Source organism: Populus nigra, chromosome 18 (genome assembly GCF_951802175.1).
Source record: "Populus nigra chromosome 18, ddPopNigr1.1, whole genome shotgun sequence".
Taxonomy (NCBI): Eukaryota; Viridiplantae; Streptophyta; class Magnoliopsida; order Malpighiales; family Salicaceae; genus Populus; species Populus nigra.
Genome location: NC_084869.1, coordinates 97,860 through 114,478, shown reverse-complemented (window position 1 = coordinate 114,478; position 16,619 = coordinate 97,860). Strand labels below are relative to the sequence as shown.

The following is a 16,619-nucleotide window of genomic DNA, read 5'->3' as shown; positions in this document are numbered from 1 at the left end:
TTAATTAAAAAGCCTGTTTTTTTTTTCATAAATTCCATGTTGAAGTATAAAATAAAAAAAAATATCAAGGAAAAAAAATTATCAAGGAAAAAAAATAATAATTAAAAGAATAAGGATCAAATTGGTGGGAAAAAAAACTAAAGGATGATGAACTCATAAAAAAACTTCTAAAAATCATCTCAAATAAAACAAATATCAATTAAAAGAATAAGGACCAAATATAAGAGATAAAAAATTGAAGGGAGATGATATTGTAAAAAAAATTAATTTTCATAAATTATCTCAAATGAAACAAATATTAATCAAAAGAATAAAAATTAATTCTAAAGAAAGAATAAATGAAGGGCTGCTTTTAAATTTTAGAGGGTCAGCACATAAACCAAGGAAGAGAGAGGGAAAAAGGGGGAAAAAGAAAAAGTTGGTCGTGCCAAACCAAAGAGCCATTTGAAACACATTCCGCGAACAAAACGGATGTTGTAGTTTGACCATCATATGGCTTCTCAAGCATCTTCCAAAGGATGCAAAGACAACCTACATGGTAACATATGCATTGCTTATACTAGCAACTTTTTTTTTTAATAACATTTATATTAAATCAATTACCAAAGAGCCCTCGACAAACTTGAATATTACAAAAAAAAAACTCCAATGTAAAATGATGCAAAGGCTTATGGTCAAAAGTTATAAAATCTTTGCTTTCAAGGTTAAATGAGTTATTTTACAGTTTTTTTTTTTAAGAAAAATACGATTAAGCCTTTAGACCTAGGTTTAAAAATATTTTTTTTTAAGAGAGATGAAGTAATTTTATTGCGCTGAAACATATGAAAAGACCTTTTTGGCGCCATCTAATTTGACACTGACTTTTTAATCACAAAAAGACAATTCTATCCTTATGAAAGGCTTAATGATTTTTATATAGAATAACAAAATTATCATTTCACTAAAATAATCCACAGTAACATATATCTTGGTATACAATAAAAAACTAAGCTCTTATATTTTTTTTTAATAAGTGTTTTTTATATAGTACAATGAATCCTACTAAACTTAGAATACTAAATTTAAAATATTAAACTGAAAATGACTTAATCAACTCTCGACGAGTCTGTAAACAATCTAGACAACTAATAAAAATATATTTAAAAAAAAATCAAGAAGACATTTTGTTTTTGAAAAAATATTGAGATGACAATATATTGGATCGACCTAGGTCAACCTAAGTTAACCTTTCAAATTCGCGACATAAATCATAAGACCAAGATAACTTCAAATAAAACAAATCATAAAGCTTAATTTTCAATAAACTCATTTTTGAATGATGAAATTAGAAAAAATTCAATTTTAAAAAAGATCACAATAGAATGATCTAAATCTACTCGGGTTAACTTGCAAAACCCATGACCCAGATCATGAGATTATGATAATTTCATAGAAAACAAACTGAAACAAATAACAAAGTTTAATTTATAATCAATCAAATATTAAAAATATTGAATGGTAAAACTAAATAAAAATCAATTAAAAATAAATAAAAAAAACTCAAATCAACTAGATTAATTCTTCAAACAACATGGAAAGGAATTTACAACTTTTATCTTCATCAACTAGGGTAAAATTGTAACTGAACTATGAATAGCTAGAAGAATAGCTAGAATAATATTGTGGTGTGTCCAACACTCTTGTGCAGTCAATTGTGGAGAATAATATTGCGGAGTGTCCAACACTCTTGTACGGGAATGTAATATGAAAAGGATTGCTCTAAAGGCAACTCATGCAAAAGCAACAAGTAAGAGTTCATTAATAATATAATTACCGTGTTTCCAACACTCACTGCTCTTGTTTAGTCTTCTTATATATATTTAAAAACACCCAGCTAATGACTTTGATCCCTCGTCTTTAAATATTTGCAATGCAATATTCAACACTGTACAAAGGAAGACTCACAAAACATTGTTGCTGAGGGGAAGGGGATTGCCCAGAAATTCAAATGACAAATATTGCTTTATTAATCTCCACGTCTCAAAGCCTTCTTCACTATACCCACTGCTCTGATTAACAATCTTTACCTAAAATTGTAAATGAACTATTCAGAAATTTGCACAAAAAATGTCATTTATGAAAATTTAATATTCTCGTGTTTCCAACACATTTGCGAAGGATGTTTCTCCAGAAAGATCAATAATGACTTTAAAAGCGAAAAAATTAAAATTTTTTATTTTTTTAAATTAATTTTTTTTATGTTTTTAGATCATTTTGATGCGCTAATATCAAAAATAATTTTTTTAAAAATAAAAAAATATTATTTTAATACATTTTCAAGTGAAAAACACTTTAAACCTATCAAAATCTCAAAGATTTCATTTCTACGTAACAAAAGCCGAATATTAGAAAAAATATCCTGGAAACTAATATTGCCGTGTTTCCCACACTTGTATGGAAATATTTAAACTTTCAATCATTAAACCTTCAGTCCCATGTTTTGCGCCACTTGTTTGACACTATATATTAGTTGCGGAGACTTGAAGGTCAATGAAAGGATGATCTAAAGAGAAATGGATGATCTATCACAATCTAATTATTTTAGTCATTAATATTACTCTAAAGAGAAATGGAGATCTATTCAATAATCTCACAGTTTAAGTGATCAAAACATTAAAAGGGTATTCAATATATAATAGACACAGTAATTTCTTTTATACTTTATCTACGTTTTGGTGCTTAAATCATGCATGGCCACATACCTAATTAAGATGTGAATTAACTACGTTTGTAAATTATTAAAAAACAATTCTTTCTATTGAAAATGTTGTGCCTCGATTTCTTAATTTTTGGAAATTAAAGTCAGTATGTAAAGCACTCGTAATTTGTTTTCCCTAAAAATATTTTCATGTAAAATTCCACCTCCGATATCTATAAAATTAATTATTAGCACCATTACTTTGCGGGGAAATTATTTACTAGAAACAAAGACTTTGGGGTCAAGAAAAAGGACAGACCAAGTCGTAAGTGATTCCCCATAAAAAAGACTTTAGTTCGTGACTACGCTGAACTTTCCTTTCTTTGTTTACGGCCACTTTGTTTCCCAGGGGACAGACCACGTCGTCAGTTAATAAACTGTTGATTTGTTTGTGTATAAATAGTACCAATGCGAATCTTTACTTCTCATCTTTCGCTCAACACTCCAAGTATACTTTCGAATCCTGCAAGGCCAGCCAACATGGGGTTTTCACCGCTGTCCCTCTCTCAATTTCTCGCTTCCATTCTGTTTCTCTTCCATTTTCACACAACAATTTCTTCATCAAATTACTCCTCTTCATCTCATTTCTGTGCTCCTGACCAAAGCCTTTCTTTGCTCCAATTCAAAGAGTCCTTTTCCATTACTAGCTCTGCTTCAGGGCATTGCCAGCATCCCAAGACAGAGTCGTGGAAAGAGGGTACCGACTGCTGCTTGTGGGATGGGGTGACTTGTGACATGAAAACCGGGCAAGTCACTGCACTGGACCTTGCTTGCAGCATGCTTTATGGCACCCTCCATCCCAATAGCACCCTCTTCTCCCTCCATCATCTTCAAAAGCTCGACCTCTCTGACAATGATTTCCAAAGCTCCCATATTTCTTCTCGATTTGGCCAGTTCTCCAACCTGACACATCTTAACCTAAACTACTCAGTCTTTGCAGGTCAAGTTCCGTCGGAAATCTCTCAGCTCTCCAAATTGGTTTCACTTGATCTCTCTGGAGACTTAAACGGCTATCTGAGTCTAGAACCAATTTCTTTTGACAAGCTTGTTCGAAATCTAACCCAGCTTAGAGAACTCGATCTGAGTCGGGTAAACATGTCATTGGTTGTACCCAATTCCTTGTTGAATCTGTCTTCTTCTTTGTCATCACTCAAACTCCGTTCCTGTGGATTGCAAGGAGAATTCCCATCCTCAATGAGAAAATTTAAGCACCTCCAGCAGTTGGATCTTAGATACAACAATTTTGCAGGTTCAATTCCAGATGATTTTGAGCAACTCACTGAGTTGGTTTCACTTGCTCTCTCTGGAAACGAAAACGACTATCTAAGTCTAGAACCAATTTCTTTTGACAAGCTTGTTCAAAATCTAACCCAGCTTAGAGAACTCTATCTGAGGTGGGTGGATATGTCATTGGTTGTACCCAATTCCTTGATGAATCTGTCTTCTTCTTTGTCATCACTCACACTCTATTCATGTGGATTGCAAGGAAAATTCCCATCCTCAGTGAGAAAATTTAAGCACCTCCAGCTGTTAGATCTTAGATTTAGCAATCTTACAGGTTCAATTCCAGATGATCTTGGGCAACTCACTGAGTTGGTTTCAATTGATCTCTCTTTCAATGACTATTTGAGTGTAGAACCAAGTTCTTTTGACAAGATTATTCAAAACCTAACCATGCTAAGAAATCTCCGTTTGGGTAGTGTAAATATGCCTTTGGTCACACCTAATTCCTTGGCGAATCTGTCCTCATCCTTGTCAGCTCTTGGCCTTTGGGATTGTGGATTGAAAGGGAAGTTCCCAGATAACATCTTTCTCCTACCAAACCTTCAAGTACTTGATTTGAATAACAACGACGACCTCACTGGCTCTTTTCCTTCATCCAATGTGAGTAATAGCCTCTGGTTATTGGGTCTTTCTCATGCTACAATTTCAGTTTATTTAGAAAATGACTTCTTCACAAATCTAAAGTTGTTGGAAGTTCTGACTCTCAGAGAATGTAATATCATAAGGTCAAATCTGACCCTGATCGGTCATCTCACAGAGCTCACTCGTTTAGACCTTATAGGTAACAATTTAAGTGGTCAGATTCCATCATCATTTAAAAACCTTGTGCAACTTCAATCCTTATATCTCGGTAACAATAATTTTTCAGGTAGGATTCCAGAGTTTTTAGGTAACCTTACCCTCCTTGAAAATTTAGGTTTATCCAATAATCAACTCTCAGGACCTATCCCTTCTCAAATAAGTACTCTTTCATTGAGATTGTTTGATATGAGCAAAAACAACTTGCATGGTCCAATCCCAAGTTCAATTTTCAAACAAGAGAACCTGGAAGCCCTTTCTCTTGCATCCAACAGTAAATTAACAGGTGAAATTTCTTCCTCTATTTGCAAGCTTAAATTTCTTCGACTCCTTGATTTGTCCAACAACAGCTTGAGTGGTTTTATACCACAATGTTTAGGGAACTTTAGCAACTCTCTCTCAGTTTTGAATCTTGGCATGAATAATCTTCAAGGCACTATCTTTTCACCATTTTCAAAAGAGAATAACTTGGGATATCTCAACCTAAATGACAATGAATTGGAAGGGAAAATACCATCGTCTATCATCAACTGCATAATGCTACAAGTTCTTGATCTTGGTGACAATAAAATTGAGGACACATTTCCCTATTTTCTAGAAACGCTTCCAGAGCTGTATATCCTTGTCCTAAAGTCCAATAAACTCCATGGTTTTGTGACCAGTCCGACTACTAAAAATTAATTCTCCAAATTGCGGGTCTTTGACATCTCCAACAATAATTTGAGTGGACCTTTACCAATAGGGTATTTCAATAGTTTTGAAGCAATGATGGCCTATGATCAAAATCCATTTTACATGATGGCCTATTCCATAAAAGTGACATGGAAAGGGGTTGAGATTGAGTTCGAGAAAATCCAAAGCACTCTCAGAATGCTTGATTTGTCAAACAACAGTTTCATTGGAGAAATTCCAAAGATGATCGGAAAGTTTAAAGCAGTTCAACAACTCAACCTCTCTCATAATTCCCTTACAGGCCATATTCAATCATCATTTGGAATGTTGACCTATCTGGAATCATTAGATTTGTCTTCGAATTTGCTTACCGGAAGGATTCCAGTACAGTTGGCAGATCTAACATTTCTTGCAGTCTTAGACCTTTCACATAACAAGCTTGAGGGGCCCGTACCCGGGGGAAAGCAGTTCAACACGTTCAATGCAAGCTCATTTGAAGGAAACTTGGACTTATGTGGATTCCCCATGCCAAAAGAATGCAATAATGACGAGGCACCACCATTGCAGCCATCAAACTTTCACGATGGAGATGATTCAAAATTCTTTGGAGAAGGATTTGGATGGAAAGCTGTGGCAATAGGGTATGGAAGTGGGTTTGTGTTTGGAGTCACAATGGGATACGTTGTGTTCAGAACAAGAAAACCAGCATGGTTTCTGAAAGTGGTTGAAGATCAATGGAATCTGAAGGCAAGAAGAACGAAGAAGAATGCTCGTAGGAATGGTGCAAGAAGAAACTAAACAACGGAGCTAGTAAGATGAGGTAAGTTCTGCAAGCATTATTTGACGTCTTAAGGTTTTACGTGCAAGAGTTTATGCTATTTTTTCTGTGCTATTTCCTTTGATTAGTCTTTTCTTTCGCTTTCGGATTCATTAAATAAAAAAAATTATTTGTATGTTTTTCTATTGCAGTGAAGTTTGGAATAAACATTCTCGCTACCTTATGAGATACCAAGTGGAGGTTGACATGAGAAGAACGCTAGAGTGGCAGATTCAGAGAATTGGATTCCTCTTTCGTACTGCTTCTGTTTTCCTTCATGGTTGTGTTTTAATTTTATTTTTTTTATTAGTTTTATTCGATACATGGAATATTTTCGAGTCACTTAATTTGCGTGTTTTTTTTTTTTTGGTTAGTTTTGATGCATGGAATATTTGGGTCTTACATCTATAAAAAAAGAACCAATGCATGCAGCAGTGCATTGGTTAGTGTATTCACACTATTTATTTATTTAGGAGTGCGCTTTTTATGTGAAGTACATTTCGCCGTGAAGAGATTGGTTGCTTTAACATTTCGATTCATTAACAATTTATCAAAGTTAATCCTAGAATAGCTCCTAGAATGGTGGATCAGATTGTATGTAAACTGCATATATATGTCGGACAGCTTTGCAATATTGAAAAAAGAAAATACAGAAAACATTCGCATTATCATTTTCTTTATGGTATCAGAGCTCTAGTTCTGAGAACCTAGCTAGGAATCCATACAACTAAAATACCTCACGCCTGGTGACGAAGACCAAAAGCTTCTTGAGTATAACAGGCGCTGTCGAACTCTTTCAAGACCTCAGAACCATGGGAGAACTCCAATCATCCACTTTTTCTCCATCACTCGGATCAACCAGGCGCTGTCCTCGTTTCACAACCAATTCTAGTGCTCTGTTCCTTGCCTACTTTTGGGCAGTGTTATCATGCAAACAGAAGCGTTGGCAAAGTAAGTAGTTCCAAATATTTCTAGCATAGATTTATGCATGCAAAATAGTAATGTGAATAAGCAACCTTGTTAAAGCTTAGCTCCTGGAAATGGGATGCCGCCGCAAATTGCAACTGGAAAAAAAAAAACAAATATGTAATTTGGTGGCTAGTCTTGTTAGGATTCGGAATCAAAACAATTAAAGCTTGATTTGTAAATCTATCTTAGAGATTTAGTTTGATTGTAGTTTTCGTAATTAAACCCTAAAGATTAGTTGCTAGTTTATCAGTTAACTTATTTAGACAAGATTTTTTTTATATAAACTATGTATATGCACCGTAGAAATCACACAGAATAATAAGACTGCCTTGCTGTTCTTCAAACCCCCTCTGTCAGCTTTCTTGTTTTCTTTAAATCTTGCAAACGAGACCGACTCATTCCTCGTAATGATGCAGCTGTCAAACATCAAGCACCTACAAGAAAGGGTGAGGCATATTACAGCACTTACAGTATTAAACGGGTAGCAACGATGAAGCGAAGACGAGGCCGGTGCCAGAAACAGAGCATTTCACTCATAACCATGGACTTGGATTGCAATGAGATAACAGCGAAGGATTCAAAAGCCTTATTTAGAACATGCATGTTTATGAATAATTCATATTAAGAATTTTTCTGCTTCCAGATTGCTACAGTACAGTAATTTAGAACGTGCCCCATTAATTTTGAAAAAATCAGGTAATCCAAAATTAATACTATTTTTTCCATTGCCCCATTAATTTTTTTATAAGAAATTCATTAAAAATATGGATTAATAAAACTAGGCTCAAGAAAAATTTTTACTAATAAAAATTAGAATCTCAGTATTTCTAAAACCTTATAAATAAATTAGAACTATAACTTGGATGACTTAAATTTTTTTATTTTAGATGAATTATCTCAAATAAATCTTTTTCGAAACTTTAAGAAATTTACTACCCGAATTGGTTTGAACAATCAAAGTAATTTGGATTATTTTTTAATAATGCTCATATCTATTCACCTTGATTATAAATGGTTGCATCGGTTCTTAATTTATTTTTAGAAGGTGAGATTTAGTTTTTTTGCATGTTTTTTAACTTTTTTATTTTTTAACTAACATAAATATTCGAACCAACTTATATATACCTCAATTAATTTTACAAGCTCTAAAATTAATTAATTTTACACCATAGTTCAAGAAACCTTCTTCTATCATTTTGTGTCAGTTCGTTGAAACCAGCTGATTTCAATTTTGTAAACTAGGTACATGCTCGAATTAATGAATATCATATTCTTCGTTTGAATTCTTTGACATTAATTTTCACTTTCTCTTTCTTTCTTTTTTTTACACAAAAGTCAAAGAAAAAAACACCTTTTCTTGTAAATATTATCCAAAAACAATTTCCCAAGAATCATCAAAAGATAACTATCTAAAGAAACAATAAGAGATACAAACCTAGCTACTAAATGGTATTTTACTACCTAATATCCAACTATCTAATTCCAAAACAATTTAAGAATTAATATGATAAACTCTTGGGCTTAAAAAGAAAAAAAAAAGATTAACTACAGGGGCCCTTCTTTTTTATCCTCTAATCCTATTTTTTTTCTGATTAAAAATGATTAAATTGTCTTATTATTTATTAATTGTGAAACCTCACTTTTATATAAATCTAAGTTCTCTCAATTTTCTCAATTCATTAACAAAAACTCTAAAAGAAAAAAGAAAAAAAAAAGACAGGCCCATTATAAAACGTCGGGCCTAAAACAAAACCCACCCACCACACACTGTCAATACAATTTCGGAAAATAAATTATTTGACTGTGCAGAGGGGAAAAAGAGAGAGAGAGTGACTTGGGGAAAGGGTCAGCAGAGCAGATCAGAGTGAAGAGTGTGAGAGTGAGGGAGGGTTCGATAATTAAGTAGGCCAAGGGTTTTTCAACAGCAACAACAAAGAGAGACAGAAAAATGTGGAGGAGGAGGAGCCATTTATTACTCAACAACGCCGTAAGAACCTCCCTCCACCTCTCCTCCTTATCGGCTTCCACCGCTTCCAGAGGAAGAACCCTCCTCACTCCCTCCTCCAATTCTCCCTTATTCGAACCCCCTTCTTCTCACTTAGCCCAAAACAACCGCCTTTCCTCTCCTCTCTCCTCCACCATCTCCGTCCGCCTCCTCCGCACCGGCCGCGACCCCTTCACCAGGTACATTCATTCTCCATTCCCTCCCTGTCTTTCTTCCATTTTTTATTATTAATTTATTATAATTCATTAGTTTTGAGATTACGCCACCTGTGAATTGGGGGATACGGATTGTGCCGGAGAAGAAAGCGTTTGTGGTAGAGAGATTTGGAAAGTACTTGAAGACGCTGCCATCTGGAATCCATTTCTTGATTCCTCTTGTCGATCGAATCGCTTATGTTCACTCTTTGAAGGAAGAGGCTATTCAGATTCCTGATCAATCTGCTATTACCAAAGACAATGTCAGCATTCTTATCGGCGGCGTCCTCTATGTCAAGGTTTCCCCCTTCTCTTTTCTCTTTCCCCTTTGGGTTAATCAATCATTTACTATTATTGATACTGAAATTGTTGTGCAACAGATTGTGGATCCTAAGCTTGCCTCTTATGGTGTTGAGAATCCCATCTATGCTGTCGTTCAACTTGCCCAGACAACTATGCGTAGTGAGCTTGGTAAGATTACTCTTGACAAGACCTTTGAAGAAAGAGACACTCTCAACGAAAAGATTGTGGTATGATACCTCTTTACTTCAATCACCCTTTCTTAGTGTATTCACATTATTTATTTATTTAGGAGTGTGCTTTTTATGTGAAGTACATTTCGCCGTGAAGAGATTGGTTGCTTTAACATTTCGATTCATTAATAATATATTGAAATGCCAGACATAAATCATAAATGTGAGCAAAATCGGTTGCTGCTTCAGGAAATTGTGACTTGGTTGGTTCTTCAAAATTGTAATGACACTTGTCCGTTTCTTGTCTTATCAACATAGTTAAAACTCTAAGGTTGTTTTGGAGTTTTAGTTGAAAATCAGGCATTTTAAGAAAACAAGGATGTTGTTGAATATGCAAGACTATCACCATTTCTGCAGGAGGCCATCAATGTGGCTGCAACAGACTGGGGTCTCCGATGTCTTCGTTATGAAATAAGTGAGCCAGCCGCCCTTATCTTATTTGATATTCTATGTTGATTAGGTTCCTGTTGAATTTTCTTTTAATGCTTCACTGTCCTCTCTTCTTTAGGGGATATATCTCCTCCACGTGGGGTGAAGCAAGCTATGGAGATGCAGGCAGAAGCAGAACGTAGAAAGAGAGCTCAAATTCTTGAGTCTGAAGGTAGTAAATGTAGTTTAATTTCTCAGTTTTACCTCAGCTTAATTAACTCCACTTTAATCGAACTTTGTTGCAATTTACTTCATGCATCATTTTTATCCTTTTGTACAGAATTGCCATGCCATCTTGTCATGCTTGGTCGTTTTCCACCGCTTCTTTTCATTGCATTTTTTCTGCCTCTCATATCTTTGCTGCTACATAATGCAGACACTTTTATTCACCTATCATATCTATAAATCTTTGTTATGCATGGCTTAATAATTGTAGGCAACCTTTTTTAGAACCATTTGTTCAATGTCGCGAGGCATTGCAATATTTCTTCATTTGTCAATTCATTGCTAATCTTTTGTATTGATTATTTTTAACAGGAGAGAGACAGGCCAATATTAATATTGCTGATGGTCATAAGAGTGCTCAGATCTTGGCATCACAAGGTTAGTTTTCTTGTGTGTCGTAAGAATTCTGTTGATTACAAGTTTCATTGGAGATGGTTGTAACTTCTCGAGTATTGTTTTGAAATAGAACTTGTTTTACTTCTTTAATGTTTATCATCCAATTGCCATCATTTCTTCATGGAAACTCTCTTCATCAACAGGAGAGAAACAAGCTCTCATCAACAAAGCACAAGGTTAGCTTTCTCATGTCTCTCTGCTGTGCAGTAAGCAATTGGTGCTCCTCTATTTCATTTTCTATACCCATGAGCCTTTCTAAATTAGTAGATAACCAAACAAAATTCATGAGGTGATATGATGGCTTATCTTGTTACAGTTGTTTTGTAGGCAGCTAATCTCATTTTTCTTTCAATCCTTGTCTTTCGTATATCCTTGTGTATATGTGCAATGATCCACTGATTATGATTGGGTTTCATTGGAGATGGCTGTATCATCTCAAGTATTACTTTTTAAACAAACCACATGATGTGAGAACATATTTGTTATTTTATGACTTTTCATATCTGTTGAAGCTTTTACATGGTAGTGCTGATACGTAGTTGCACTTAAAATAGGTTTGGCTCTTAATTTGCTCTTCTAGTCTCCTGGATTGTTTAGCATTGGATGATCTAGTTTTTCATTTTCTAGACCCATTAGCTACTCTACAATATTTGATAACCAACCAGACTTGATCGGGCAATATCATGGCTTATCTTTATATAGTTCTCATATGATCGGCTGCCAATCTCATATCCTTTTAAATCCTTATCAATAATATTTTAGGTGAGGCTGAAGCCATCATTGCTAAAGCACAAGCAACAGCCAAAGGAATTGCCATTGTGTCAGAGAATATTAAAAAGAGTGGGGGAATTGAGGTGAGGTTCTCCATGTAGATTTTGATGTGGTTGCATAAACAAGATATATCCCTTAGATTAGTGATTTTGCAAGTGTTTTATACCACATGTGATTTGTGATTCTTGCATTTTAGCGTTCACAAGACAATCAACTGTGACATGCATATCTTATGTGCATCAAGGCTCATGTTTGTGGCATGATTTGCAGGCGGCTAGTTTGAAAATTGCTGAGCAATATGTGGGAGCTTTTGGTAACATTGCCAAAGAGGTGAGGAGATTTATTCAAATGTGCTTGTGATTGTCTGGTTTGATAAGCAATTAGTTTACAATTTCTGATGTTTGTTCTTCTTTTCCTTCTGTCCCTTCTTTTTTTCTTTTTTCAGGGGACAACAATTCTGCTTCCCAGTGCTACTGGCAATCCTGCCAATATTATGGCTCAAGCTTTCACTATGTATAAGAACCTGCTCGGTAGTGTTTCCAGTGGTGGTCCTAATGAATCTTCTTCATTAGTGGAAGGTGCATCTGTTGAACCTGTGGATCCAGCCACAATTATAGAGGATAATGCTACCTCCCTTGAAACTAAAGCCAAGGATGAGAGTGCCAGAGATAATGGTGAAACAGGATTTTCACTTCAGAGCAGCAAAAAAGGGAAAGCTGAGTAGAGTTTGTGGAATATGAAGGAATGATGAGTTGATTTTGCCAAAAGTATTCACCAAATGCACGCACCACTTCCTTCTTTGATTTTTATTTTTTTTTTCTATTTTCCAGTTGTATGACTAATTACAAAAGCCAGATTCTAAGTTCAGCCTTTCAAAGAGAGAATTCGAAGACTAGACCATAGGGTGGGGGGTTCCGAAACCATTCAGTTTGTTCTTTTGCCTGCTCTATTGTCCTGGATCTCCAACTTCAAATCAACGGGGACTGGAGACTTTTGCTAACAAATTTATATGGGAAGAACCATTGAGGTTATTTTGCAGGGGTGAGGCGACCGTTTGCACATATTCCCGTAGCTGTGTCCGCCTAGCTGGATCATTTTTCTTCGCGAATTTGTTTCAATAAAGGTGCAGGATGACTGCCTTAACAACTATTTGATATGCAGAACGATTCTGGACCGCAAATAGTGTTATTTTCCGAACAAGCGCAACAAAGTGGCCCCAACAAAATGATCTTTATGGGTACTGGAGGTGGGCAAAAGCAGGCGTTGAGCTTCCATGCAAAGACAAGCTTGTATGGAAAATATATTCACACTTACAAAACAGATGCATGATTGATTAATCAACACAGTTTGAGTTAAGCAATAATGTTTGTATTAACTGTTATAGGCATACACAGGAATATATATATATATATATATATATATATATATATATATATATATATAGCCGGGAAAATCCACCACAAAAGAAGCCAAAGAAGATGGAGAAACCAAGAACAATGAGTCAAACTAGATGAACAAGGAGCAGAGCCTGAGCAGCAGCAGCCCCATTATTTCCAACCTCACAGAAACCCTTCTTGGCCACCTTGGTCCCTGCGCATCGTCATCATCACATTCACACCAGTAAGTCACACCGTCCATGCCACAAAACGGGTCTGGCCTGAAGCACTTAACAGGACAGGAGGAGACAAGGGGTGTTCTGCTCCATTCTCCACACGCATCATCATTGTTGTTGTTGTTGTTGATGTTGTGTTGGGTGGATAATCGAATTGGATTAGAATGTGATAGGACAGTGGGGATAGAGCAGAGGGAAATGGTGGTGATGAGGAGGATGTGCATTAACAATGTGGATTGCGTCGTCGTCGTCGTCTTTGGGAACGGAAGCTGCTGATAGATAAATCATGGGAAATCCGGTTGCATTTTCGTTCCCAAGATGAAAAATTAAAACAAAAAGAAAAAGAAAGGGGTTTGATTCTGATTCTGCGTGTAATTTTTGGTACTCTATCATAGAAAAAAAAAACATAGTGAAAAAAAAATATTTAAAAAAATAATATAATTTAGAGCATACATAATTCGCAAGTCTCAAGTTTAAAATGCAAAATTGATATATATAAAATTTAATAAAAAAAATTAAAATAATAATAATAGACATGTTTGTTGCATGTATATGTGCTTGTGTTACAGTTCAATAATCAAACATTTTCTTCTGCGACAGAATTTGAATCATCTTAACAACCTCTACATGATGCAGCAATATGTATGGTCAATGAGTCACTGGTTTGACGCCATCTTTTATTTTTTCCCTTTATTCTTCTCGATTTTCATGCTACCCTTTAAGATTTCAAGAAAACTTTTTAATTGTTTTCTCCTTCAATTTTTTTTTTATTACTCATTGTTTTATATGAAGCAATTTATCAAATTGGATGGTATTTTCAATTTCAATTTTTTTTTATTTTTTTCATGTTAGATTTGGTCTCCATGCTTTTTATTGCTATTTATTTTATTTGAGATAATTTTTAAAATTATTTTTTTTTTCTATTTCATCATCTTTTAGTTTTTTTTCCTATCAGATTTAATCTTCATTCTTTTAATTGCTATTTTTTTACCTTTGATAAATTTTTAAAATTGATTTTTTTTCATCTTTTAATAATAAATTGGTTGAGAATTAAGTTTTTTTATTGAGCCCATGCATGTGATTTCACGAATTGTGGATTTAAAATATTGGCTCAAGTTTAGAATATTTGTTCAAGTTTACTTGTTTTTTTTTCCTCTTTTTTTAAACTTGTGTTTTTTTAGTTTCATTCTTCAATATTTATTTTTAATTAGAGATTGAGACATGTTATTTTTTTTAATTTAAAATAATTTGTTTTATCTCACCTTTCAACATTGACTTGTTTAATGAGCAAGCTTCATATTTTTATTTAATTTATTTTTAACAAAATTATCCCAGTATCACAATTAAAACGCAAATTTTGTATGTTGACTGGCTAAACTTGGATTGGGTTTTTTAAATATTTTTTATATTATATTCTTTTCTTTAATTTTACTTTTCAATATTTGTTTATAAGGAATTGAACTTCAATTTTTTTTTCATTTTACTTTCAATGAGGTAACCGCATTCTCATTTAATTTTTTTCTTTGTTACCAGATAAGATCTTTCAACATGTGATTTTTTAAAAAATATTTTTTTATTTCAATTTCATCCTTCATCATTTAATTGATTAAGAATCAGTCTTCGTGCTATTTTTTTTGTTTTTTTTTCTACGGGGTTAGCAGGTTAACCTGGTTTGACTCAAGTTTTTTTCTGTTGTTTTTTTTTTTCAGTTTCGCTCTTCAACATTAAGTTGTTTGGTAATTGAATTTAATGGTTTTATTTAATTTATTTTTGACGGGGTTAACATGGTGTCACAATCAAATCACATATTTGGCGTGCTAACTCGTATGACTCAGGTCGAGTTTTTATTTTTATTTTTTGTTGTCAGTGTTTTTTTACTTTATTTATCGTTGTTTTATTTTTTTTATTCATATTATTAAATATCTCGAGTCTCAAATTTTATTTTATTTTATTTTATTTTATTTTATTTTCCTTTTTAAAAACATATACACCACCCTGACTTTTTTTTGTTTACATTGCAAAATAATTAGATCGATTAATAACATATTGTAGGTCACCTATCCAGTGATCTATGTAATCAAGGGCGGGCGTTTATTATGATTAAAAAAAAAAATCAGAGTTAAGAGGTCATGCATTATCAGGACATGCAGGAGTTAAGCCAGCGAAAGACATTAGGAGCCAACGAAACAACCAGTTTCTAAGTGCAACTGGCTGTCTGGCTCCAACATAAAAGTCGCCAAATACAAACATGCTGTCCATAGGAAAAGGTCATGGACAGGATTTCCAAAAACAAATTTGTCCCAAATATAGAAAGCTTCTGCAGCTATATTATGCTCCCCATGATTATCAAAGTTGATACCTCGACCTTAACTCGCCTTCTTGGGAATTGGTAGCTGTTCGTATTTGTCATTTTGATCTCTCTGCCTCCTCAGACTCCCGCATTCATCCGACAGGTGAGAAACATAATGGGAGGCTGTGCGGGTAAATTCAAGGGCTCTGATTATTTGCCTCCAGAGCCCCTCCCAAGTGAAGCTCCTGTCAACCCTGACCAGGCTGAGGGAGAGACCGTTGCTCAGGTATGTTAATTACCTTTCTTTCTTTCCTTCTTTCTTTGTGTGTGTGTGTGTGTGTTAATGATCTCTTAATCACGTATGAGTCTTACAATCCAATTTGTGTGAATTAATGTAGGAGAAGGAGGTAGGTGATCAGAACAAGACAGAAGCACCTTTGGTAGATGTCTATGAGAAAAAACCGGAGGGTGAGAAACCCGCTGAGCCAGAAGCTGCTGCTGCTGCTGAGCCTGAGAAGAAAGATGAAACCCCTGTAGCTAAATCAGAGGACAAGGTTGAGGCCACTTCTGTCATCACCGAGGAGCCGGCCAAGGAAACTGAGAAGAAGGAATCAGATGTTGCTCCTGCCAAAGAAGCAAATAAAGATGCTCCACTAGTTACCGTCTAATCTGATCGAGCATAAATTGTATTGATAGACATTTATAAAACAGATAATCATATGTGCAAGAAATTCCAAATGTTAATATGAGATTATTGGTTTTTTACATCTGGTACTGCCAAACTTGTGTGGCAGTCTCTTTCTCTCTCTCTCTCTCTCTTTTATTCTGCGTTCGTAGATACATTCTGTTTTTCGTTTTGCTGCTAGGATATATTTTTGACAACTTAT

At 34.6% G+C, this 16,619-nt stretch overlaps 1 protein-coding gene and 1 pseudogene across 1 annotated transcript; both read left to right on the top strand.

The window, feature by feature from the left end:
* Window positions 1–3,185: 3,185 nt before the first annotated feature.
* LOC133678450 (receptor-like protein 6) lies at window positions 3,186–6,736 on the top strand (annotated as a pseudogene).
* Window positions 6,737–9,064: 2,328 nt separating this feature from the next.
* LOC133678762 (uncharacterized) lies at window positions 9,065–12,986 on the top strand. Its single transcript, XM_062101252.1, has 10 exons — window positions 9,065–9,461; window positions 9,532–9,775; window positions 9,857–10,006; window positions 10,367–10,424; window positions 10,518–10,610; window positions 10,976–11,041; window positions 11,203–11,235; window positions 11,822–11,913; window positions 12,101–12,160; window positions 12,276–12,986. The coding sequence occupies exons 1-10, from the start codon at window positions 9,226–9,228 to the stop codon at window positions 12,552–12,554; spliced, it is 1,311 nt and encodes a 436-aa protein (XP_061957236.1). The 5' UTR covers window positions 9,065–9,225; the 3' UTR covers window positions 12,555–12,986.
* Window positions 12,987–16,619: the final 3,633 nt, after the last annotated feature.